Source organism: Platalea leucorodia (assembly GCF_965183815.1).
Source record: "Platalea leucorodia genome assembly, chromosome: 4".
Lineage (NCBI taxonomy): Eukaryota > Metazoa > Chordata > Aves > Pelecaniformes > Threskiornithidae > Platalea > Platalea leucorodia.
The window spans coordinates 55,372,597-55,399,770 of record NC_138826.1 but is presented as its reverse complement, the minus strand read 5'-3'; the positions used below and the strand labels follow the sequence as shown (position 1 = coordinate 55,399,770).

Genomic DNA, 27,174 nt, shown 5'->3' with positions numbered 1-27,174 from the left:
CCCCCACCTCCCCCCCCCCCCCCCTTATTTTTCTGGTCCATTCCCCCTTGAAGTCTTTTGTTTCCTGGGAATGAGCAATTAAGAAGATCAGGATTTTTTTTTTCCCTCTCCACAAAGCTTTGTCACGTGCCTCATCAAACTCACAGCAACTTACAAAGAAAAATACCCCCAGGAGGGTTTAGATGCTCTTCAGGATTTCCAGCTAGGGCACCCAGCATCTTTGCTTTGCTCATGTACCCAGTGTCCTGGAGTTGATAGGAGGGGAGAAAGAAAGGAAAGAGTGAGGAGCTGGGGGAGGAGGATGGGGGGGGAGATGAATACCAAGTGCTCAGGCAAAACAAGAGACAAAACAAATTCCCCCCCCCCGCTTTTTCCTTTCTCTATCTCCAGTATAAGATGTACCATCCCTAGAGGGGGTTATTTCTAAGAGGTGGATTTCCCCTCCAATTTTTCCCACTTCTAAGCTGGGACCAGTGCCCATGCATGCATATATGGATATCCATAAGCAATAGAGGGAGCTTACCTATGAAAACTGGCAGGCACCATCTCTGGGGATTTCTGCTGCCAGGTAAGATTTGGCTTTTCTTCTTCTCTTTGTTGAGTCGCCTTTCAGAGAGGATGTTCTTTATCTGGGTTCATGGGTAAACAGTCTCTGTACCAGTCTCCTGTGTCCACCTATTCTAGCAAGTGCAGTTCCTATGCCTGCGGGTTGACACACAATAAAGGCATGTCTAAGGAGGCTTACTGTGAAGCAGAGGAGTTTCCAATGGGGGAAGGATGGTTTTTTTATTCCCTGGAGTTTGAATGAGTGGAGGGGTGCTTTGGGAAATGCCTGGCAGTGTCTCAGCCCGCTGCATGCATGCTCAGGCACAGGCTCGTCCTTGGACCTGACCAGCAGGCACAGCTCCACATTTCAGCCCTTGGGAGGGTGAGCACCCCTGCCACCGGAGCTGTGCCACAGGTGAGTTATCGGGCATGCTTTTGGTGGGATAGAAAGCAGAGCCACCAGAGAGGGCTCCCGCACTCTGGCCAGCTGGAGCCAGGAATGCAAGGAGGGGTCGGAGCCCCAGCTGCGAGCCCTGGTGACAAGCAAGGAGAAGGTGTGAGTGTGCCCAGCAGCTGTCCTTTGGGCAGAGCGTCACCCACCTGGACTTGCTCAATTTTCATAGGTGTGATGAAGCTTGTAAGGATCCCTTTGCTTCAAGGCACCCGCTTCAGTGTCTTTCCTTCCTGCTAGAACGACTGGTGATCAAATTCTGCCCACTATTTATTTCAGTACTCCCACAAAAGGCAATTTTACAGTGGAGCTTGCTTGGTTTGATTTGATTCTTCCAAAGTGTGGTGGTAAAACACCATGTTTTTCCCTCCTTTAGCTTCACAGAGACTAAATGTCTCTGATTTTGATGGTTCTTGCTTTAGTCCTGTCCAAAAGAACCTTGGTTCTGTGCATCTATTTTGGGGAAGATAGTACAGAATACATTAACAGAATTAGACTCTGTTTTCACTTATACACCTACTCTTCCTTGACTATCATGGAGTAGCACAGCTTTTGTAGGACAGAGAACTGCCTTATACAGTGCTTTCTTCAATGGCTTGTTTTCTTAATCTCTGGTAAAAGTAACAAAAGGGATTTAGAAGAACTAATACATGGAAACTCCATTGATTAAATGTCTTCAGAGATCCTTCAAGATTTCAGAGTGTTCTGCAAGCTTCAGAAGATGCTACCTATAATTAGGAAATACTGCTTAGATGGTATTTGGTTGAAGAAAGAGAAAATGCATTGTCTATGTACACACATTTAACTGTTTATGCTTTGGTACTCTTGGTTATTTGCTTATGTAAGAGCTGAATATCTTTTTACTGCCAGAAAACTAGCATTTTGGAAGATTGTGTGCAGGTTTAATAATAACGACTGATAAAACCAATGACTGTTTTTACCATTGCAAGTACTATGTGGTAAAGATACATACTTAAAACAACAAGTAAATCTAAATCTAAATCTTGTGCCAAACTGGTTGTTGCTCAGGTCTTATTTTTAAACTGTTGGTGAATAGAGAGCATGCACTTTACCCCTATAATAATATCCTTTCAGTTAAGAGTTTGTCTTCCAATAGATCTAGCTTTAAGAAATTTGTGTGTGTGTGCATATGCATCCAAGCATAGACACTTCTGCAGTCATACGTGTGTTAGATCACGTAAAGAATGCATGATTATATACATTCCAATTATGTGCACGCACACGTATGTACAGGGAGAGATGCATGGAGGCTGCTACATACAGAAGGCTTGAATTTAGCACTGTAACAATGAGAGGGTTGAATTTGGCCCGGAGTGTTTCAGTGGTGATGAGGTGACTGCATTTATGTTGTCTTTTTAAACCACAAGGTAGATAGAAAATAGAGAACAAAACTGACCTTTCTTAAACGAGCACAGTGCTGCAGACTGATTCTTTGCTGTCGGCCAAACTGGTCCAGTAACCTGACCTCAGTGAAACGTGCCACTACTTGGGATTATGTTTTGCTGGTATTCCTGCCACGTCTGGGAAGGAAGAGCTGACACGGTCTATCTGTCCTCATGTTTCATGGCACTGGAGAAATATGGTATCCAAGATATGGCAAAAACCCAAAGCTGTCACTATACCCAAGTCAGTAGCAGACCATCCTTACCAGCCAGGTATCTGCTTTGATACAAACAGAGCTATCATCTCTGACCTTCCAGTGCAGTTGGCAGTGTATTGCAAATACTCCAAGTATAATACCAATGGCACCAAAAAGTATTTGAGTTGCATAGGGCAAGTTTGTGATTAGAGTGAAACACTCATATTTATGCTAATTGCATGAAAGAGGAAAGATTAAAGCTAATGTTGCAGTGGGCTGTGGTACCACTGGGCACACTGCTCTGCTCTCTGTCTTGTTTCCCTCAGAGGCACTGTCAGGGCCCCGAACTGATGCTCTGAGATACATATGTGCAGGTTGCCCCAGGCCAGAAAACTGCCGACCTCCTTAAAGCCATGCCACAGGAACAATTTGGGACACATTAAAGCCTGTAAATCTTGTATGGCTGTCAGTCCTTCCTAGCATGCTTCCATTTGACATCCAGACTCACATAATAAATGGTAATAATTTTTGTACTGTAATAATTTTTTCTACTGCTGAGTATAAGTTTTGTTTAAGTACCGCTGTCCATTTGAGAATTGTACCAACTCAGTGCGGCACAAAGCTGTATGTTGCTGTCAAGCATCTGTGTGTCATAATCCAGTCCCACACCTCCATGGCGTTTTGTTGGGTTTTTTTTAACCCTGCATCTGGAGTGCAGTGGAGAAGACTGTGCAGGCACCCTGCTCCTCTGCTGGACCTTCTCTAGTTGGACATTGCTTTGCTCAGAGATGAGGACAATTCACTTAGCTGTGTTTCAGATGTCTTCCTTTTTCAATTTTTTTTTTCATTTTGAGATTGCTGTAGTAATATGTGGAGCACCTCAAACCTTAAGCTAAAGGCTATTTGACGTGCTTACATGGCAGCATGCCTTATGTAATTGTCATGCTGATGCTCACGAGTTTGAACGAATTTATCGTCACGTGAGTGCTGTGAGGTATGTGCTGTCATTCCCCATTGTACAAGTTCAGAAGTGGGGCATAGAGAGATGATATGACTTTTCCCAAGTTCGCAAGAAAGTCAGAAGCAGAACAGGAATAGGTTGTAAGTTTTCTGCAGCAAGCACAAACCATTCTTATTTTGTTACTGCTGTTTAAAAAAAAAAATCTGTATACTCATTAGTGCTGACAAGTCAATACATTAGAATCCTTGTCAGGACAGTGTCAAATGCAAATATTTCTCTTGTATGTAGTCAGTAGCTCTTATTTCATCTGGTGTGATGGAGAGATCTCAGTGAAAATGTTGGTGCCACAGCCACATGTGGTTTTTGCCTTGTCCATATATGAACAGAGACTAGGCAAGTATTTGCATGAGCAAATCTTAGCATCTAGATATACTTTTGTTATTTTCACTTACATTTCTGGAAACACAAGTACCTACTGCATAGACCCTTGGGAAACCATGAAAAAACATGTATGTACATGGATATATACATATACATAAAGCCATATATATTTTTTACTTATGTAAAAGATCTGTGTCTTTAGACACCATGAAAGAATAGTAACTTCTCCTATTCATGTTTTCAGCTGGCAGGTCTATAAAACACAGTGCTGCTTAAAAGTGAACACAGAAGCTTATTTCATAAATATTTTCAGATCTGATTTAGAGATTGAAATTAAGAACAAAGTACTGCAGTATGTAAGTAGAGATTTAAGAATTACTGATATCTTTTGTTCTCAAAGTGCAGCATTTAGGTTTTTCTTTACTTCTTTGTATTTACCTGCAAAGAAGAAAATTCACATTTTTTTCCTGTAACAATTGATCACTGAGCCCTAAGGCTCTATCAAAAATTGTAAAGGGAACTAAACCTCTTTATTCTTGTGTAACTCATTAGCTAACATCAGGCGATTTGAGCTAATGTTTCAATCTAAAACAATTCAAGTCCCTCATTAATGGGGCTAGATTTCCTTTGATCTAATTACTTAATGTCCCAGATATATGGGAAATTCAGAGATTGGCTCTGAGAAATCTCTGCAGACATGGTCACATCTAGAAACATGGACTTACATATAGGCTGCAGAAATGTTGTTGAAAATGTTAACAAGCCTTGTTTAGTCTGCCAGTAATGCTTGGGTCAAATGTTCAATGAAATCACATTGATGATAGCTAGAGAATGAAGATGATGACTGTTTGCTGAGTATGATTTAATCTTCATTATTACAGGCAAGTGGATTGCAAATTTCCATAATTAAACATCCAGTGCACTGGTCAGATTCTGTTGTAAAGGTTGATAATTGCTGTTGTAGGGAAAACAGTACAGCGGGGTGTTGCTGTCACATGACAAGCTTTTGAGGCTGAGCTAATAGGATGCCCTTTTAAAATGTTCTCCATGTTTTCTGGTTTAGAGGCAGGGGATAACATCATGGAGATTTCATCAAAAGAAAATACCCAGTTTTTCTCAAACAACACAATCCTGCCTGTTGATCGATCTTCATTCAAATCTGAATCTTCCACATCCAAGGAAAAACAGTCGTGTTGTGGAGGTATAAAGGTAGAGTAAGAGTTTTTGAATATTCCAGTAGGGACTTAGAAAACCTCTTTTTTTGATGAACGATCCCTTTTTCAGTTCTGATTATGTCTTGCTCAGTCAGTATGAAATTATTAAAGATATTTCTAAGTCACAAAAAAGGTCCGCTTCAGATCTGTATTTGCCTAATGTTTGGCAATGTTCAAACATGTTGGTTGAGGCTTGTGTGTTATGAGATCTTCAAGGGTCATCCTAAAAGGTCCGATATCCTCCTTATTGCACCACCCTATTTTCCTGAAGTTAAGAACAGAGTATCGGCAGGTACTGCAGGCAGCTGTTAGTACAGATTGTTTTTTTAAGACTGTAGCCATGGAACTCTTCTAGGCGCTGAAAAATAATATTTGTGTTATGATCTGCGTGTTTTGAGTGCTATGTTATTGAAGTATTACTGTAATATTCCTGATTTGAGAGAACACTGCATGAGGTGACTTTGAAACAAAACTGCAGATGTGTCACTGCTGTATCTGTATTTATCTCACTCATGAGAAGCACTTTCTCAAGGCAATGGAAGCTCCCTGCTTTAAGCCTCGTAATGTAGCTGTACCTACCTGACGGTAGGACCGCTGCACCTTGGAGGAGCATTCCTCCTTGCATGGGACACTGGGGTACAGGAGGCAGCATGATGCTTTGCCTACTGTGCCTACCTGCTTCCCAAAGCCAGGCTGTAAGATGCTGACACCCTCTTGGGTGACATCTCGATAAATCACCATACAATAGTGAGATGAGATGACTTGAGTTATACAGAAAATGAGTCCTTGGCCTTGCCCAGTTCTTTTCATTTTGTACAGTCTTTATTTTTGTTGTTTTTTTCTCACGCGCGCACACGCACACACACTTACCTACTTTCATATACTAGTCCAGCTCCCAATACAGTCAATGACTTCAGCAATAGTTGGCCTGAAGTCTATAAATTATGCAAAGCAGTTAAGATATTGTGGGATTAATTGAGTCTGATGACTGCTATAAAAATATTTTGACTCCTGAATATTCTCCTTGATTTTGTCTGATCCTGTAAAGGCCGAGAAACGGGGTCCTGTTTTGAAATAGAAGATGGGGTGTATTAATTAAATTTGTAGCATAATAGTAATTCTATCATTGTTCTTCCATTTGCTGCAACAATAATCCGATTCCCTCATTGAATAAACCTTCAGTCACAGATTAGCCAGTCAGGAATCAGCTTAATAGCTCCAAAAATAGAAAAGCAATAATATTTCAGCTGTTTCTTTCTGTTCAAAAAATTTGTGTCTTCTGGGAACCCAAATCAATATGATTAACATATTCCAGCAGGACTTAGAAAAACTCTTTTTTTGTGAACTAACCCTTTTTCAATTCTGATGATGTCTTGATGAGTTAGTATGAAATTATTAAAGATATTTCTAAGTCACAAAAAATTCTGCTTCAGATCTGTATTTGCCTAAAGTTACCAAAACAATATGCAGATTCAACAGGTTGTTTTTACCAATTATCAGCCTTCCCATGTATTAAAACTGCCTTTACTAACCAGAAAGATGTGGTGAAATATTTACTTGCAGTCACTGACAAACCACAGAAGAATGTGAAATCATGTGCACCTTTCTGTCCCAGGTCTAAATCGGGAGCATTTTTCCACCACTGCATGCAATCTCCATCTCCCTCCTGGGACAGCTGCAAACCCAGTAGAAAAATTTGTGCCAAAGAGAGACAGAGACGTTTGAAGTTCTAGTTTGACCTATACGATTTTCCTGTGAAAAACCGTATTTGCTTTCACATTGCTATTTAAAATCCAAGGGCATAAACACACTGAAAAAGTAAAATGTTATGGCAATATATGAGAGCCCTCACTGTGGGAAAAAAGAACCAGATACTGTTTATTTACCCACATGTGTCTCTGAAGGAGGAATAACAAGCACTGGATAAAGTGTGTTGAATGTGACACAGAGATATATTTGAACCTTAACACAAGAATTTGCATTCAACAGTGATGCCAGTGTTATTACCAATGTGCCTTGTCAAATGAGATGTTGTAAGGAGTATTGCACTGGAGGTGAGTACATCGCTTCAGAGCACCTGCTTACTGGAAGTGTGATTAGTTAGAGAGCAGGCCTAAGGAGTAGGACAAGGGTCTAGACCTCTCTTTATACGAAACATTACCATGTCTTTTCATTTCTGGTTTAGGGTTTGGGTTGGGGTTTTTTTAACACCTTTTACAAAGAGCATCCCTATATATTCAGTCAACACAACCTGTATCTGAAGGTAGAAAGCAATGTTGTGGTTTCCATGACCAATTGTATGGTGTGTGAGTATCCTTGGAGCTCATAAACTCAGTAAGGCTGCATTCAGTGAAGGCAAATTTAGGCGATAGCTCTGCAGGAATAAAACAGTTGGTGCTAAGGTCCCTGCACTCCCACTGTATGCATTTCAGGGTGGGGAGATACTTCAGACCAGCTCTAGTCTTGTCCCAGAGACTGAAGAGCCATTGGTGTTGAAGTGAATGTAATGCCCTTCTGGAGCACCTCTTCCAGTTTAATTTCGTGTAAAGGGGATTCAGTCTGCACATTTGCAGTATGTACAAAAGCGCAGTGAAGGGGGTTGGAGTTTCATTTCCAAAGCCCACTCCTGATGCAGAGTAACACACTAAAACAGATATAGTGATAACTAAGAGAAAATCACTGCCTCTGCAAAACAATAGGATGAGAGAAGGTTGTCCCCCAGCAAAATGCAGTGTGCACTCAAAAGAAAATGTATGTATTAGAGCTTGCAAGAGTTCCGGTGGGGAAAGGATCAGCTTGGAACAGAATCGCCTGGCAGGTCACTGTTTGAGTCATGGAGCCATGTAACAGTAGGCAGAGACTTCTCCCTCCTGGTCACCCTGGACTTCAGTGGGAACAGCTTACCAGAATAGGACTCTCAAACCCAGCAGATTGCAAAAGCCCATGTTAAAAAACGCCCAAATAACTCGCCTCCCCACAAAGCCACACTTAACATTTACCCTTATTGTTATTGTGTAAGATATACCCCCTCCTTAGAGATATCAGGAGGGTGATACATGTCTCCGTCCTTCAAAGTGTCAGTAGCTTTGGCATCTACCTGAAATTAGCAGTGGCTGATAGCAAGTTCAGTTTATATTATCATAAGACATGGACAAATCGGCAATCTAGCATTTCATAAAAAGTAGGACAAATATTGATGTTGTTATTTTGGAAAAGAAGAAGTGGGAATGTAAAAATTGTTTAAAAATAATTCATAAAGTAAAGCCTTCTGTACTGCCTGATTTTAATCACTGTCAATTTCTTTCACAGATATTTCTTGGTGCATTGTCTTTTGTTTATTTTGCTAAAGCACTGTCAGGAAGTTATCTAAAAAGTACTATCACACAAATAGAAAGAAGATTTGATATCCCTTCCTCTTTGGTTGGCATTATTGATGGCAGTTTTGAAATTGGTATGTGCTGTAGAAACCCATTTTTGTTTTCAGAAAAAAACAGTGATGCAATTTGTTGTGAAAAATGATTGTATGAATCTCCTTGAACCATTAAAACTGAGCAAGATTCACCTGGTAAAAATCAGCATGACTGTCAGTATGATTATGTTGGGTAGGACAGGGCTGCTAATACAAGTAATTCAACATGGCCCCAAATATTTTGTAATTTGATAAGCTTAGTGTCTGGCTAATTAATACTGATAGAAATTTTGACTGTTGAATGAGAATTTACCTGCACAGATTTCTGCTTGCTCTCTCCTTTTGTCAGCAATTCACCTCCCCTACAAGTGTTTGCCCTTTGTGATTTATTTAGCAGCAAGAGTACAAACCTCTAACTGTAATCTATGATGTTCATTGTCCAGTCCATCCCCTTCCCTCTTGCGCTAAGTTTTCCAGTGTGACATTGTCTCTTACAATTTCAGATTACTGAATTTATATCTCATGGGTGTTCAGTGGACTGTGGTATTCATGGGAATGAAATCTTAGCTCGTGTGTATGAAGTTCTGTTTGATTCCCTTTTATCTGCTTTCCTGGTTCTTTGTTCTCTTCAGCTGGCACAGTTCTCCCCTTTTCCAGTTGCTTATCCAAAAGTTTATGGTTTTCTTATCACGGAAGGCATTGGGCTCCTGTACGAATTCCTAGAAAGAGGGAGAAACACCAACCCCATGCAATGAGCCCTCTCCCCCTGAAATCACTGCCTATACCACATACTAGGAATCATTATGTTAGGGGATCTTGCATCAACAAGCTATAAAACTCAGTTTTCTTTTTGTACTCTCAAAGGTAACCTCCTAATCATAATTCTCGTAAGCTACTTTGGAGCGAAGCTTCACAGGCCAAGAATAATTGGAGCAGGCTGCTTAATTATGTCAGCTGGAACATTCCTAATTGCGATGCCCCAGTTCTTCATGGGACGGTAAGTGCAGTGATTGGTATTTTCCAACTGGGCTATACACACTGAATGTTAGCTCGCTAAAATATTTAGGCATTGATCGTGAAGATGCCCGTAGAAATAGGCATATGTGGATGTCATTACTTAATTTTATATTTTTTTGTGAAAAGACTTATTGCTGTAAAGCAAATAATTTAACATATATGCTATTCTCAGTTGTAATCAACTTATCATTTTATTAGTCTGTGATCTTGATCAGCCACATTTTGACACAGTTTAAGAACAGTTGAAGCTTCAGAGATGAAGTGATGACTAAACTCAGAAAGACCATCTGAGTATCAAACACAAGCCAGAGGATACATCCACTGTCTGATAATCTCTTAGTACAGATTCATGCATCATAGCAAAGCAAAGTACCTGTTAAACTGAAATGCGTCACTGTGACACAAAGAGAACTGAAGGGACAATTTTCACATACTACCGCACTATAAACCTAGTTCCATTTATACCCTGTACACCATCATTGGCAACACTGGATGCAGATGAAATTTGTATTTAAGTGCTATGGACCGATCTTCCATGGTAGTAACAGATCTGTTTGCTTTTTCTTATAAGTTGGGACAGTAAAAAAACAACTTTGGTTTACAAACAGATATCGGTATGAAAGATTCCCTTCCACCATCAATTCGACTGTTAGCATCTCTCCATGTCTGCAGGATAAAAGCCAAACTCCACTCTCAGCCTTGGAAAAGTCTCAAGCAAAAATAAGTGCAGGTGAGAATGATCTCTGTTAAATGTTGTGATAAGCACACTAAAATACATCAGAAGGCTCCCAAACACTCATGCAATAGTTTATTAGAACACAAAAAATAATAAATGGAATCAGACAAATCTTTCCCACAGAAAAGCCAAATCTACTGGCTGGGACAAATTTATTAAAAATAAATATATAACTGCCACTGCCCACTGCCAAGGTTTTTTTTTCGGGCTACATCCTTTCCTCCAGCCTTGCTGTCTCCTCCAGCAACTTTCTGCAGCTCTGTGGCTTGCAGAAACACCAATCTCCCATGGCAACCTTGGAAAGTCATGGCCTTCCCTCTGCCAGGAAATGTGCCTTCAGATCCTCAGCCCACTGGAAACAGCGGCTTGGGTCTCCCAGCCTGCAGACCCCCCTTCTTGCTTCTCTCCCTGCCTGCTGACCCCATTTTGCACACCACAAAGCTGTCTCCCCTCTGGGTGCATTGAGGTCCTTGTGGGGAAGGAGCCTTCTTCCTTGATGCCTGGCCATGAATAAGCTGTGGATGAGCAAATCAAACCCTCTATATGTCACAAAATGTGTATATTTGCATCCTCGTACCTGTGGATCAGATGTAGCTGGTAGTGCTCACTATTATCGATGTTTCCCAAATCTTTCCATTGGGAGATCCCAGTTTTGGTTAGAAGGAAGTGAAAAAGGTTTCTATAATGGGATGTGGTGACGAATTTATAAAACTGGCCAACTTCTAATATCTTAGACTGAAGCAGTTCATGCTAAAATTGTGTCCACCTCAAGCTGATTGGGTTAAAATTGCCATCCCCACACCCCACAAAACAATTTTCACAGTTTTCATACTGGTTTTCCCCCATTAGACGTATCTTAGAAGTCCTGTGCATTCAGTGTCAAATTGTTATGAAAAACACATTGTTGCTGTCTCTCTTGTGATGTACCCAGGATGTGAAAAAGAAGCAGGATCTTCCATGTGGATCTATGTTTTACTGGGAAATCTTTTGCGTGGAATAGGTGAAACTCCTATCCAGCCTCTGGGAATTACATACATTGATGATTATGCTGTTGAAGAGGATGCTGCCTTATACATTGGTAAAATAATTTTTTTTTTTTTCTCTAATGCATTTTTCCCCAGAGGAAACTGAGTCTTTCTGAATAATGGAATGAGTATTATTGAATTAACTTGCCATGGTTGTTTTGTTTGCATAATTTCCAATATTAAAGTCATGTACACTCAAGGGACCAAGTTCCCCTTTAATTATACCAGCACAGTTCCATTATCTTAATTTGAGGAAAGAATTTGACCTTAGGTTCCTGCTGTTACCCTAATCTTCCTAATTCTTCTGGATGTGGACTGCTGAGCCTCTGTGCACATTCAGTTCTCTGGAAAGTGATAAAAAACATGTATTCTTTTAAGCACTTAAAATAGAGCTTCAACAGGCACTCAAAACATACCCTCCAGATTCAGGCAGAATTATAAACAATAGTGCTGAGGCTTTAAAAAGTTGGTACTACTATTTTCTTCTTGAGTTTATTGTCTGAAGACCTCTGCACATTCACCTGAAATATTACCAAAAAATCCTTCTCCATCAGCATCTTGTCTTGATAACTTTCCAGCCTGGCAAAAGACAAAACGTCAAGTTCTCTCTGTAAAAGATTCAGTCTTCCCAGATTTCCAGATCAAATTTGAAAATTCAAAATATTCAGAAATTTTGGCCGAGAGTATGTTGAAACATGTTAATATTGGGTACCAAAGCAAAGTGTTTTTTCAGCCTATTCAGGGCCCACCACAACTTAAAGTGATCAGTTAACTTGAATAATTGACATTTGCTTTCCAGTTACTTTCATCTAGTCAGATAAAAAGCTTCTAGCAATTATAGATTGGTGCTGCTATTGAGTTTAGGCCATTAAGTTCCCTGACTTTTTTTCCTTTGGGCTGCATTTCATTCTTTCATGATAACAAAAAAAGTCAAAGTGTCAATGTAGTGGGGGAAATTTTATTGTTGGCTTTTTTCTTCTTGAAAATGTTCTAACTTGTGTAACTAATGTGCCAGAGAGCAAAGGTCGGCTCAGTATTTTAAGACTGTATCACTTGTTACCTATCACATGTCATACTTTGCTGTTAGGTGCAGCAAGAACCAGTGCTCTTTTTAACTCAGAAGTGTAACAATCCCATTTTCTATTGCAGGCTGCGTACAGACAGTTGCAATTATAGGCCCAATATTTGGCTTTCTTCTAGGATCCCTGTGTGCCAAACTTTATGTTGACATTGGCTTTGTAGATCTGGGTAAGTCAGAAAATTCAGGTTTTAAAAATTCAGTCAGGCTCCAAAATGCCTATTTTAGGCCAAGAACTATCTAGTTGTCTTCTAGGTATAAAGGACTAGAGGGAGTAGAGCAGGCACTTTATGAAATTAAAATGATGACAGCAATGCAATGCCCCATGCAGAAAAGGCTAGCAAGAAGGATGGGTATGGAGGAAGTAGGAGGCCTGCCTCTTCCTCAGCCCCAGCAGATCTGCGGCTGGTGCCCCCCGGGGAGATGTCCTGGTGAGGAGGCTCGGGGGCGGGCAGCAGGCACCAGGCGGAGGCAGGACTGAGGCTCAGGATCCTGCCGAGAGCTGTGTGCATGCATTTTGTAGTACACAGTCATTGCCTAGAAAAGTGGTCTTGCAACGGGTATTATGGCTCCTGATTGCTTTCCTCCTGAGAAAACACCTGCCACCCTGTTTTTCCCTGGCACTGACTGGGAGCAAGTGTGTGGCCACCCGGACTACCTCATGTCCTAGGCCTTGCAGCCTCTCTGGGGACATGCGAGCAGCACAGCTGGGGACAGGGGAAGGCTGCTGCTGTGTCACAGGAATCAGCAAGTCCTTATTGCCTCCCCACAATTGCTCCTGCAACACCAATAAAGACACATAGCACAGCTAAACCTGGCGTGGTGGGGGTGGACTCCTCTGGAGAAAGTCCTTGCAAAATCACATTCCTTGTTATCAGCGAACATTCTTGGAAAGCATTTATTTGTTTCTTCTTTTTTTTTTACTTTCTCCAGACAGTGTAACAATAACTCACAAGGATGTGCAGTGGGTGGGAGCCTGGTGGCTGGGATACTTAATAGCAGGTGTGATTAGCGTTCTGGCTGGCATCCCCTTCTGGTTCCTGCCGAAGCACCTCCCAAAACCAGAGAGCAGAAAGGACTCCAGTACCTCTTCCGAGCAGTCAAAGTTCATCACTGAGGATAACAAGGACCAACACAAATCTTATCAGCAACAAGTGAAGATTGCCGCAATGGCAAAAGGCAAGTCACTAGAGTTTCTTTCCTGACTGTTGAGTCTTTCTCTCACTAGCTTTTATGCTTTATACTTTCTGAGGCCGTGTTTTAATGGCCTCAGAATTAATTTTTCCCTCAGGTGTCACTCTCCACCTAATTAATATGCACAAAAAGTGTTTTATCATTGTTCCCTGGGCCTGCTCTTGCATGCAGAATTTCTCCAGCTGAGATTTGTAAAATTACACTAGTGGCCCAGCAAATATCATGAAACTCTGCAAAAATTTTTCATTTACAGATTTTGACTGTTGCAGAAGTGGGGGTCAAAAATATGACAATCTCAGTTTCTGCTAAACCTTTTTCTTTAAGGTCATTCATTAGAAAAACTCATACAATATCTTATCAGAATAAGATTAGATCCAGTATTTCAGGGGCTATCTGGATTTAGACATGAGCTGTTTTGCACAATTAGATTTCCTTGGCCCTACTTTGCCAACAGCATTTTTCCTCAGTACTTGAATCTGTAACTCAGTATGTCTGTGCTTACTGTCAGCTGTGCTGAGTTCCCTCTGCCCCCAAATTAAGCTAAAGATGCTGTGGTTGTTGAGGACATATAGAAAACAGATCAGTCCTGTTTTATGATCAAAAGAAGATACCTAAAATGAGATGGCTCTTCTGGAATATTGATGCTTAGTATTCTGCTCCACTGTTCCCCCATCCAGAAATGGGAGAGCTCTTAGGAGCATCATGGGACTACATGGATTCCTTCTGAAATGTCCTGCAGTCCTTCTTTGGAAGGTGCAAACATGTTGCAAAGCATTATTCACAGAGGCTATTCTCCTTCTGACCTGGTTGTCATTTCTGTCATTTTGTCTTGCAGACTTCTTGCCATCACTGAAGAACCTCTTTGGGAATCCAGTTTACATTCTGTATTTGTGTGCAAGTATCACTCTGTTCAATTCTTTAATTGGCATGGTGACATATAAGCCAAAGTATATTGAACAACAGTATGGGCAAACATCTTCAAAAACTAATTTTGTTATAGGTAATGCTATATCTGCTTCTTGATGCCTTAAAAATGGACATTTTAGGAGTGGCATATGTATACATAAAGGCAAAATTGGATTTTTTTTTGATATGTTTATTTCTTCTTCCTTGTTTGGCTTCAAGTAGTAGCTCATAGAAGGTAAGTTATTTCATTTCTACTTTAGCACCAGTTAGCTCTGAGTTTATCTATGTAAGTGTTACTGCAAAAGATTTCACAACTGGATACTTTATTTCCCATTCTACTGGAATTTTGAAAAATAATGCATGTACATCACAAGAGAATAATTGAAAAGAGAATTAATTTTAAAATACTTTACATAAATTTGTCATCAGACAGATCTGTTCCCTTGCTGGCTTCCCATTTATTTCAACGAAATGAAGATCAACTCAGTGAGTGTTAAAGGACTGACCATAAAGTAGCAGTAATATTGCCAGTGATTTCTTACTTTCTGAAGAGTGTAGTGTTAAATAAAAGGAAGTCAAAGTCATATCAGTGATCACATTAAAAACTTAACATTATCTCAGTGCGATGCTGGTGAAGGAAAAATAGGTATTTCTGCCCTAATTGTACCTAAGAGCCTTTCTCTGTTGTGAAGTTAGTCTCCCAAGCCCTCCTGTACAACATGAGAGAGAGATGCTGCTTCTGCCTTTAGGTATCAAGTTGGCCATTTTTGGAGATGCCTTCAGGACAGTGAACTTCACTGCCCAGTTGCTGAACCTGCAGGCTTGGGTTCAGTTCCTGAGGCCCAGGGATTCAATAGCATTAGACAGCAAAGAGGTTTACATCCATCCAATACGGAGGCAACTGCCTTGTTTCAGAGCAGCATTAGTTGCACAGCAACGGAGGTATATATATGCAGAAAAGCTGTATTGATCCATTGAGCTATGTTAATTCCTTAAAGATAGAGGCTGGAATTTCCTGGCACGAATCTCCTAAAAGCAAGGAGAAATCTTCAAGCATAGTCGATGGCCAGAGAAAGTCCAGAAAACAATCCCTACATTCAGTACAGTACTTTTCATTGTATTTAAAGATTTTCTGGAGCTAAGCTTTCAGGTATGTGCAAACTGAGTGAGGATTAAGATCCATCTGATTTCACAAAGCATAGGGACTACATGCAACAGAGAATGTGTTATGGCTTGGCTAGGGAAGGATCCTCGCTGAGTGGCCATACCTGCAACAAGGTGTTTCACCTTCCTCCTTTACCACTCTCTCTCAGTCTGCCCTTGCTAAGAAACCAAAAGTGGCTATTTCCCTTTCCCTACCTCTTTTCCTATTTCTTTTTTTTTTAAACCAATCACTATCACAATCTCTCTGATAGATATCAGAATTGTTAAAGCGACTTGAAGCACTATAACAAAAAAAAAAATCAGCTCGAGGTCATAAGAGGGTATTTTTCAGTAGTCACAATCCAAGGAATGTGTAAGAAAGTAAAATGGCACCTGCAGTGCTTGTATGGTTTTCCTTAAATATACACACTTCCCCCCTTCCCCCCAATGCCAGTGTCAAGCAATAGAGTTACCCGTAAGGCCATGAGACAAAGGCATGAAGAAAAGGGGTGCATAGGAATGGGCAGGCAGAGTGCGGGTACTCTGGTGCATCATACAGCTCCCAGTTTCAATCCCAGTCTCTGCTTACAAGCAAAAGAGAACAGGAAAACCTGCAGCTTCAATGTGTTTGGATGGGGAACCCACATGAGATTATGTAGTGCCTCTTGATTTACATATGCTGCATTTTGAATGCTGCTTCTAAATCCCCTGAAGTACAATTTTCATGCATGTACAGAGTGAAAAATGCCACCCCAGTGAAGCTTCCTGAAGCTCATCAGTAACTGAACTAGGCTCATGTACTCAGCCAAGACACTGACTTCTGCTTTTGCTATAAACATCAAACATACCTGCTAGCATCTCTTCTAAGCACTGATTTTTTTCCCATGTGCACGTGTGGATCAAACACTGACCCAAGCCAGAAATTCAAGGGATCATAGCACATTTCCTAGTAGGGAGATTAGACTCCGATGTCATAAACTAGGCTTTTATATCAAGTCGTTTGAAAGCATGTTCTAATACTTCCAGTCCTCTGAATAAACTTCTGAAACTTCATCTGCTGTATGAATGCACGTGTGCTTTGGTACTTGCTTGTGTTTTGTCCACTCGCTGGGCTCAGCACTGCCGGGTGTCAGCATGAATTAAAAGCTGCAAACCGCACACACAGCCCTGTGCAAGGGGAAATATAATGTGCTGGAACTGGCTGGTAACACTGGGATAATCATTTTCAGTAACAATGAAATCCAGCAAAGGGCACCTTGCTTGCTTATGCACTATCTTTGATGGTGGTCTCTATTTACATCTTTTTTGCATGTATTGAATGGGATTTTTTTTGGTCTTGTTGTCCATGTCTATCAGTATGGACACTGCTTTGAGCAAAGCTGTCCAGGTAAGGATTGATGGTCACCCAGTTGTACACGTTTCCTTCAATGCTCTTCCACTTCATTGCCTGAAGCTTGATGCAAATAGAGAGCCCATGGGGTATACCTATCTTTTTGCTGCTGCAACACTCACCTAAGAGAGCATTTCAACAACCAAAACCAGAGAAATTCCCTAACTCTCCAGGACACAGAGATGAGGACATACCACCGTCTCTCTCCCTTTTGGAGACTTCTCTAGGGGATCATGCATTCCATGGTTGAATCAAAACAGAAAAAGCAGGTCTTGCTCTGGATTTCATAACACTGTCGATAAAACTGTATTTGCCCTCCAGGAGTGAGCAGTTCAGGCTCCTCCTGTCAGTGGCAAAGGGAAGGAGAGAAGCTACCCTGGAGAGTCGGAGTGGGGCAGCCCCGGAGAGCGGCCCCTGTTGCTCCCGCTCTTGCTATATGGGTGAAGGACACAGGGAGGGTCTATAGCAAAGCCCCAAACTGTGCAGTGAGACTGTGGCTGTCTTGGCTGCCCTAAGCAGCATGACATCCCAGAAAGTTCCTCGGTGCCCACAGCAGCTCTTGTGAGAAATGACACTAAAAGTATTTGCCTTAACACTACAGTGATCCCTCCACTGAAGAACTAACAGTGGAGAAAACCACCTAGCTTAAGAAATTGGAAGATCGCTATCTAAACCTTATGCATAATCTCTCTCTTTGAAAGAACTAGCAATGAAACATTTCCATAGGAGCAAGTTTTTAAAAGTAGTCCCAGCACCTTTCTAGGAACAATTCAAATCTGGACAAATAAAATGCCCCGAGTGAAGATTTTTCATATTTTGTTGCTTCATCTTATCACTGCTGCTGTTTTTTATGTCTGAAGAGTATAGTCCATTGAGCTGGGGTTTTCATTAATGCAGTTTTTTTCTGTTTTATTTCAGGTCTTATCAATATTCCTGCTGTGGCCTTTGGCATATTCTCTGGGGGGCTGATCATGAAAAAATTCAGAATCAATGTTTTAGGGGCCGCAAAACTCTCCCTGGGATCATCTTTCTTTGGTTACCTTTTGCTCCTCTCATTATTTGCAATGGGCTGCGAGAACTCGGATGTGGCTGGACTGACTGTGTCGTACCATGGGTATGCTGGGAAGGGCACGCTTCAGCATAAAGTTCTATTGCAAACCAAAATCCTTCCTCATTTTATTCCACAAAGTATATATTGTTGAAAAGAGAATGCCTGACCTAAATATGCTTCCCAAAAATTTGATTCAAAGTGGTGGAAGCCGCTCCATCTATTCCAGCGGGCACCGTGTCAGAACCCTGTCATGATTGTTGCCTTCAGCCCAGAGGGGTTTATGCCACAAGTGCAGATTATTTTCCTGATATACTTTTTAATTATTATTGCCATGGGACCCATCCTTTGAGCCTAGAGATGTCTGGAAATGTGAGGAGCTTGGGGGGGGGGGGAGATTCAATTAATTGTTCCTTGCCTCTGTGCACTGCTGAAAAACCCGTGGCATTTAATAGCCTCTGAAACCAAAACTTAAGCATTCATAGACTAACCATAAGTTAGCCATGATGTTAACTGTGAGGTATACCTGAGCCTAGCACTTTTTTGTCAGTTTTGCCTGTGCTATTACTCTGTAAAGCCCACTTTTTGAGAGGAGTTTCCAGCACCGACTCCACAGCAGCCTCAGGACCTGCTCTGCTGTTGGCTTCAGCAGCAGCTGGCTGAAGTTGGCAGATAGCTGTCGTGCAAGGCATCAGACCCTGGGTTTGAATGAATCCCATTCTGATCATTTCCTCACTAACTGCTACAACAACCGTTTCCCCATGAGTAACTCACTCCCCTCTTTGCCACTGGAGTAATCAAACTTTTTTGTCCAGTTTTGTTAAAACTGCATCAAGCCTTAGATAATTAAAAACTTAGAAAATCTGAGAAAAATGCATGAATAGAAGTTGTTAGCTGTCCCCCTTAATGAAGTAGCTACTATCTCACAGTAGGTGGTGTGATATTGTGAAAACCTTTTGATAACAGAGAAATAAGAATTTACACTGCTGCATGGATGTGAAGAGACAACACGTTAATGGACTACAGGCAGAAGGTCTGGCCAGGTGTGCCTGGCAGAGAGCATAACCCATGATTTGATAATGATTTCTTCCACATCTGCTAGAAAACATCATTGCAATTTCTCTTTTTCCCCAGAACGAAACGGACAACTGATTATGAGCAAGCCCTGTTTTCAGAGTGCAACTCGGGCTGTGCATGTTCCAAGAACGACTGGGACCCCATCTGCGGGGAAAATGGAGTTACCTACATTTCCGCTTGTCTCGCCGGCTGCCAGGCGTCCAACGGCAGTGGGAAAAACACTGTAAGACAATCTTGCATTTCCATATGTGATGTGGTAGTTTTCCTAATACAACCAGTTCTGTCAGAGTAAGTGGATTAAAACTGAGAAAGGCACATCCTCTCCAGCCCTAAATTCCTCAGGTTTTTTTAGCAATCTGCCACTCACATTTAAAACTTTCTCAATTGCTCTTTCCAGCAGAAATCCCAAGCAGAAATGTAGGAGGGTGGTTTTTTTGAGCTGTTGGCTACCAAAACTCTTCAAAAAACCCACTAAATACATTCATCAACAGTAGATCCTTTCTTTATAAATTTCTCCTTCAATGAACAAGCCTTTTCCTTTTGAAAAACATTTTCCAGTTCGGATTTAAAGTGTCGGCTACCCAGAAAAGCATAATGTGCAATTGCTGAACATCCACTTCTCCGCTGTTTAGGTTATCATACACTTTTGCCTGCTGTCTTCCAGGTATTTTTTAACTGCAGCTGTGTGGAAACCTTAGGATCTCCTTCACGAAGCTCCTCAGCTGTGGCGGGACCATGTCAAAAAGGAAATGAGTGTCCAAAAATGTTTCTGTATTTTCTACTAATATCAGTTATCACTTCATATACTTTGTCAGTAGGTGGCACACCTGGATACATACTGCTTCTAAGGTAAGAAATAATTTCTTCTAGCATTGCCAAATGTTTTCAAGGTGTTTTGACATGTATAACTGAGTCTCCCTCCCCCCCTAGTATTGTGAAATGTTTTCAGCTATGCAAGGTGGCTTTTAAATTATTTTTTTTTACTATTGAAAGGCAACCTCATAATTTAACAATGAGTTTTCTACCATTGAAGCAACAATGTGCTTATGATTATCTCTACCAGTAACACCTCTCTGGTTTTAAATATGATATAAGAGGCCTGGTTATCATTTATACCAAATTCCACTTCCCTTAATGCCTTTTACATTACCAGAACGGTGTTAAATGGCCTCCATGCAAATGGAAATTAGCTCTGCATGTGCCAATGTGTGCACATGTATGCTTATAGGTAGCCAGTTTTCCTCACTTCCTATGGATACTGATGCACAGCTACACAGAGGTGATCTGACCCAAACTCCCTATATACACTCAACTCTTCTCCTCTAGTTCATTTTATTATTATTCCATATAATTGTTCTGTCCCAGATTTCTCTCTTCAGAACAAAGATAGATTTAGCATGAGATGTTTGGGTTTTTTTCTCTCGTAACAATCACAGGTTTATTAAATGCTTGTCCCAAGGGATTGTTCCAATACGTATTTGACTGCAGGAAATATTTGTCCATTGCCAAGTGTAAACTTTTAAGCTAATTTTAGGAAGTGCAAAAAGAATATAATACTTCCAGTGATTAATCTGTATTTTTGTCAGCTTCTTGCAATTTTTGGATTTCTAAGTGCTGCTCCGCTTTGTTTTGGAAAGCTTGCTTTCTCAGTTCCTCTTTCCAAATTATTTCCAGATGGATACATTCTACTTCTCAAACAAAACAACAGTAAAGACAGTTTAATTAATCTTTATTATTATTGTGCTTTCTTACCCCAAAATTCTCTTTGGTTTTCTATGAAATTTTCTGGAACAGGCCTTGCCTCATTGCCAGTGTCTTTATATCACATGGAAAAAGCTAGTGCTAAAACTGGCTGAATATAGGCTATATGGAAAAACCTAAATAAAGAAATGTAACTTCAGCTATGGTTCCAGCACAGTCCTTGAACCAGAAGTAATATTCACATAGAGACTTTCAGAAATGGTTGAGGTCAGGATCCTTCTCCACTGCCCTCCACAAACACTGCCAGTGAAGTATATGCCTTAAACCACATAAGCTGCAGAGCATTCCCCACCCATCTTGTAGGGCTACCGTTGAGTACTGCAAAAACACATGGTGTCTCTCTCTCTCTCTTTCCAAAGAGTCACCCCAAGAAGAACAATCATATTATAATCCATTTTAGACAATTTTTGCCGAAGCTTATGCACCACTGACACTGTCCATGCACCAAGAGGAGAATGATTCACAAGTTTAGAGCTTGCAGCAAAGCCTTCAGGATTTCTGCCAGATTGCCCTCTGCGGTTGCTTCTGACACAGGATTTTTTGTTGTATAAATATGGGCATAGGGCTATGCAGGGGTGAAGTTTCCTTCCCCTTTCCCTCCACATGATGCTCCCTTTCTATCCATAAAACATACGGTAGAAAATGTACAGATGTGGTACCACACAGGGCCTCAAAACCACTGTTGCCATGCTCAACCTCCTGCTTTCCATCTTGTCTCCACTGCAGAAGTGTCTGGGAGGAGACGTTCATAGTTGAATGCCTACGAGCTCAAATCACATAGAGTTGCCTGCGCTTCTCAACCTTAAGAACTTGCTCTCAGGGGACTTAATGCTTAATGGATTTATCTAGAAAAGTTTAGAGAGGTTTTCAATAATGATACTAAAACATTTTGTTGTATGAAATCAGCAAAACAGCTTTACTGGTTCTGCTCTAGAGCTTTTATTTCTGTTGAAAATCATTTTACTTTGAGAGCCATTTAATTGAAACTGAGAAGTTATGTGTTTTTCTGCTGGATTGAAGGCATCAGAATCTGATGTGCAGCTAATTAAAACATGTTTCACTAAGTTCAATCCTTTTTTTTTTTTTTTTTTCTCTGCAAATGACCTGTGGGCACAATTCCACTTTAAGCTCACACTTGCTTTTCTGAAATCCATCATTGACTGGCTTTCCCTGAAAATCTGTCTGAACTGAAAGTGTGCTTCTGTTCTCAGAAAGAAATTAAATGCTCTTTGAAAATAAATAGTCCCAAGGTCAAGTTGCAGACTTCATTAAGTATTTTTTCCAATTACCTGTTTTTAAAATTATTCAGTATTCAGTCATCTCTGATAAGATTCCAGCACTTAAGCAAGCTGATGTTTTCAGATGAGCAGATATCGTTGCACCTGCCATGGAGCACAAATACAGCTAAATCCCTTCAAACCTATAAAATTTAGTGACATTTATTTCAATGATTTACACGAATGAAATCATTGAAATATCCTTACAGCTACTGACCAAGTCTTTTGCTGAAATGTCTTTTTAGTGGTATCAGACTAATTACAGTTGCCAAGGAACTTGGGAAAGCCCTGAAGTTTTGGAGAAAAAGCCCCTGCAAATCAGATAGCTGTTGTTCAAGCACAAACTATTAATAGCAGGTGATTAGGCAGTGAAAAGGAAGTCTCAGATCTCCCTAAGAGGTTTGGCTCTCACTCAAGATCTCAAAGAAATCCTGTTTCCGTGCAAAGACTATATAAATGCTCAAACAATTTTTTTTTTCCATCTGAAAGAGAAGATTTTTTTTTTTGCAGGATATAAATCCTATGGAACACATAATAAATATCCGGTTATTGATTTTATTTTTCACTTTTTGCTTTCTATGGCCTTGCATTTGGTTAAAAGGACTTCTAGGCTGAGGCTTGTTTGTGTAGCGTGTATCTGATAGGAGGGCAAAACACTATTCTTCCAGCTCAAAATCATATTATATTCATGCCTGCATAGATGGCAGTGCCTGTATAAGCCACAATATAACATGCCATGTTCAGGGCATTAGAGAATAAAGTCCTCAGATTACAAATGAGGTGCACACAGCAATTTCTTGACCATGGTACTTCGGTGTTGTTTTCCATATATGTCTTTTTCCACTTTCGCTAAATTAAGGGAAGATGACCCAAATATCAGTTACAATGTGGGTTCTTAATGCTGTTCTGGCAGCTACATTGGGAAACAATAAAACATCACTGGTGGGGAACAAAAGAAATTGTTCTGCAATGTCCTCATTATTTTTTAAAAGGTATTCCCGATTACATCAATTTCTGCAGGAACTGAGTCCATCCTAGTTCAGAGAACATAGACTAGACCTCCAAAGTGCTATGTTTATCCATAGTGACAACTGAATTTCAACCATTTTTTTTTTCTTTTTATATTGAATAAAATGACTGTGACAACAGGGAGTTTTATCAATTACCATAATGATACATATGTGTTACTCACTGCACATATCACCATGTCCTAGTTTAATCATGTGACTGGGACTACTCACATGCTAAAAGTAAAGCATGTACTCAGGTTCTTGCTGGATTAGGTATTATAGTAGGCAGTCTGATACCTGCTGGATGAAACAGCACACTTGAGCAGCTGGTGAAGTTAGCAGCAGATGAGTCTTACTAATTTGAGTGGCTCCATACACACACTGCTGCTGGTGTGGATGTGAAAGGCAGCTGTTCTCCTGCCCACCACCTTCACCCTCCTAGAAGAGCCAGGACAATGACCCAAGGCTGGAGCAGGGCTGATCTGGAGCCAGAAGGACTGATGTCTGTGCTGGGCCCCCACTGCAAGCTCAAAAAAGTCCAAATGCAAATGGTCTGTTCTATCAGAGAATGGCTTGGAGGATTTACTTTTACAGGAGGTGTGATCCTGATCCTAGATACAGTGCAATGAAAATTGAGTGCCTAAATACCTTGTACTAGCCTGGGTCATGATCCACAGTTTCAGAGAGTGTTTAACTGAATAAGGCTATCCAATGATGCATGATTTCACAATCAATTTTCTTGTTCTGTGTTAGTAATTCCTAAGTGCTGGTATTATCTGAAAATGCACCACCTTCTTAAAATGTGATATTGAATATAGATGTTCAGAATTCCGAGACACTGTTCTGATTTTATCACATTATTTACATATTTCTGTAATTCTGTTAAAGTCAGGGTCAGTAAGGAGGAAAAACTCACATTTCTCTCCTTCCTCTTACTTTCTATTTGTGTTCAAATTATCCACAGTCAATTCTTTATTTCTGTTTAACACCATTTTTTTTTTTATTTTTAGATGCATTAAACCACACTTGAAATCATTTGCACTTGGTATCTATACCCTGGCAATAAGAGTACTTGGTAAGTCCAGTTGTACTCTTGGGTCTATTTTAATACACTCCTCACTAATCATTTATCCTAGAATTAAACTTTGATTGTTGCAAAGAATAATGACAAGTTAATATTACATGATTAAAAAAAAAACTAGGAAAAGAGTTGAAAAAAAAAAAAGGCGCTATTTCATAAATTGCATAACCGCGTATTAGGTATAATAAAATTACACACTGCTAATGTCCATAGAGGTGACAAGTGATGCTTCAGACTATGAAGCTAACATCAGAATTACCTCTTGTCTCTCCTTATTCAGCAACAAGCATAATAGAACAGCTATGGCTCAGAACTTGTGATCATTTTTCAAGCATATTTTCATTAGTTTCTAAGGGAACTAATCTAAGTACAGCTGTGCCTGAGGGCAGGGTTCACTGCAGCCTTGTGGTAGAGCCACCTACAAGTTTTCTCTAAAATCAAGGGTACCATAAGATGCCAATGAACTGGAAACTCTAAAATCCTCTAGGTCTTCATAGAAAAGGTAATTAGGAAGAAGCAAGTCACTTATTTAAATAGAGCAGACTTAGGTGAGCTGCATAAGGCAGATGAAATGACATCAAAACAAGCTGTTGACTGCTTTCTTACATCTTTGCAGGCCAGGATTTTCCCTCCAGGTTTACCTTCTTCTCCAGCAACCATGGTTGGCTCCCCAGGTTGGACAGAGTCCAACAATGTCCCCGTTAGCACCTGAAGAAAGGCTTTTCCTTTCCATCACCCACAAGCACTGCAGTAGGTTTGCCCCTGCCACAGTAGGATCTCAGGATACTTGGAGGATACTTGTAGCCCCACTGCAGGCTCCCAGCCCTGCTGTCTCTTGCCTTCTCACCTCCCCAACCAACACACAGGACACCCTCCACCCCCAAGCTGAACAGGCTCCATTGTTCTCAAGAAAGGAGAAGTATCTCTTTTTATTTTTTTCACAGAGGGGTCCTGCAGGGCCAGGAAACCAAACCATAGCCAGCACTCCTTCTGCTGACTTCCATGGGCTTTTTGATGTTCAGCTGCGTTTCCTCCCCACCCCGATTCCCCACAGAGAAGAAAGGGCGGTGTGTGCCTGGGCAGTACAAGGCATGACTTCTTGAACCAGCAAACAGTGCAGAAGTGTCACCGCTGTTTGAATGTATTATTTAATGTTCTACATGAACATGTCTCTAGATCAGAACTGATCACCCTGGAAAGTAACCTTCTTGCCTCTATTTATTTGTTAAATACACCCAGCGGGAATTCCAGCGCCAGTGTATTTTGGAGTGGCCATAGATACCACTTGCCTGAAATGGGGAAGCAAAAGATGTGGGGGAAGAGGAGCATGCAGACTCTATGACTCCAGCGCTCTCAGGTAACAGCTCTTCTCCATTCATTCTTTAACTTCTATTCTTTAAGTACATCTACACCTGGCACTGGTAGAAGAATTTCTGTCAGAAAATTTGAGTGAAAGATTTGATGCCAAATGAAAGAGCCTAACTAGCAATATTAACAGTAATGCTCAGGTTTTAGCATTCTCTTTTGGTTTAGTCTCTTGCAGGAGGGGGGGCGGGGGCGGTCATCCTATTTCAGTATCAGCTGGAAATATTTGAGCCACTTGATTTTTCACCCAAAAAATATTCAGTTAAAACCTCGATTTTATGCTAAAGCTTCCCCCATTTTTTAACAACTCTGCTGTGAGATCGTGTGTTTGTGTAAGTAAATAAGTAAGTAAATAAGTAAAAGGGCTCTTAAGCCTCATCATTGCTCCATGTTGGAGCTGGACCACAAAAAGGAAGGGAAGAGTGCCACAAAGCACGCTTGGATTATCTAGAGGCTTAAGCGCAGTGTTGTCTTTATCAATTTATTGCTAGAGAAGAGTAATTATCTGAACTGCATTCATGAAAGGCATTACCAGAAATGGAAAACAGAATAACAATGGTGAAAGGAAAATGAGAGAACAGGTTTCCCTTCCCCCCACTCCCAGAAAAAACTTGAGGGGACGGCGCATCTTGTTTTGAAAATTTGAAGAAAAGAATGAAAGCTCATTTGGGACTCATTACTAATAAAGCATAATGATGTTATTGTTGCTGCTGTTGTTGTTACTGTTATTATGCCTGTAAAGCAAAAATACCATCAAATGGTCTTGGTATACTGGTACTGTCTATGAGGCAACCAAAACATAAATTAATTGCCCTAGAATATTAGTATTATTCTCACTGGAGCACGTTGGGGTGGAGGAGGTCAGTCAATGCCTGAGATGCTTTCTTGGCCACAGACCACACAATACCTGACCTGGGTGAGCTGGCAAACTCTCATCTCCAGGGTCATCACCGTGCTTAAAGAGCTTTCTTACTTAGCCTCACCACATGAAAATATGAATGTGTCCTTGATACCTTCTAGTCGTATGTTGCCTTTGAAATAGGCTCTGATCAACCATTTCTCTCTCAGGTACGTGTACCTGGGGCTGACTTTGGTGTTGGGCACGGTGTCCATTTTCTTCAGTGTTGCTGTCCTTTGGGTTCTCCGGAAAAGGTCTTCTCCACAAGATGAGACCCTCTCAGCCAACGGGGAGAGAGGCACCTGTGGGACAAAGAACAGGAAAGATAATTTTGTCAATAGTGACCATTTAATTCAGACAACTTACTGGCCAGAAAAGGAGACTAGACTTTAGGAAGACTGAGATCTCCACCGTGACTTTACCAAGTGAGTGGCGTTCCAGGCAAAAATTCATCATCAGTGAAGCGATATCTTAGTATGCACCCTGAAAATGTTCACCTTCATGTAATTTTCACTGTAAACGCCAAAAGCAAGGACAACCATTTTAGCACATGTACAGCTCTGAAAACACTGCTCACCATTTGTCCTGCTGAGTCAGTGCCACTCA

At 40.8% G+C, this 27,174-nt stretch overlaps 1 protein-coding gene across 1 annotated transcript; it reads left to right on the top strand.

Annotated features, from left to right (window-relative positions):
- Positions 1 to 483: 483 nt before the first annotated feature.
- Positions 484 to 26,961, top strand: LOC309589906 (solute carrier organic anion transporter family member 1C1-like; the record flags this gene model as incomplete). Its single annotated transcript, XM_082310620.1, has 15 exons — positions 484 to 568; positions 5,003 to 5,148; positions 8,463 to 8,604; positions 9,427 to 9,559; positions 10,188 to 10,309; positions 11,247 to 11,393; positions 12,490 to 12,588; positions 13,352 to 13,597; positions 14,448 to 14,612; positions 17,970 to 18,165; positions 19,234 to 19,399; positions 19,841 to 20,025; positions 24,235 to 24,299; positions 25,545 to 25,662; positions 26,739 to 26,961. The coding sequence occupies 15 exons, from the start codon at positions 484 to 486 to the stop codon at positions 26,959 to 26,961; spliced, it is 2,238 nt and encodes a 745-aa protein (XP_082166746.1).
- Positions 26,962 to 27,174: the final 213 nt, after the last annotated feature.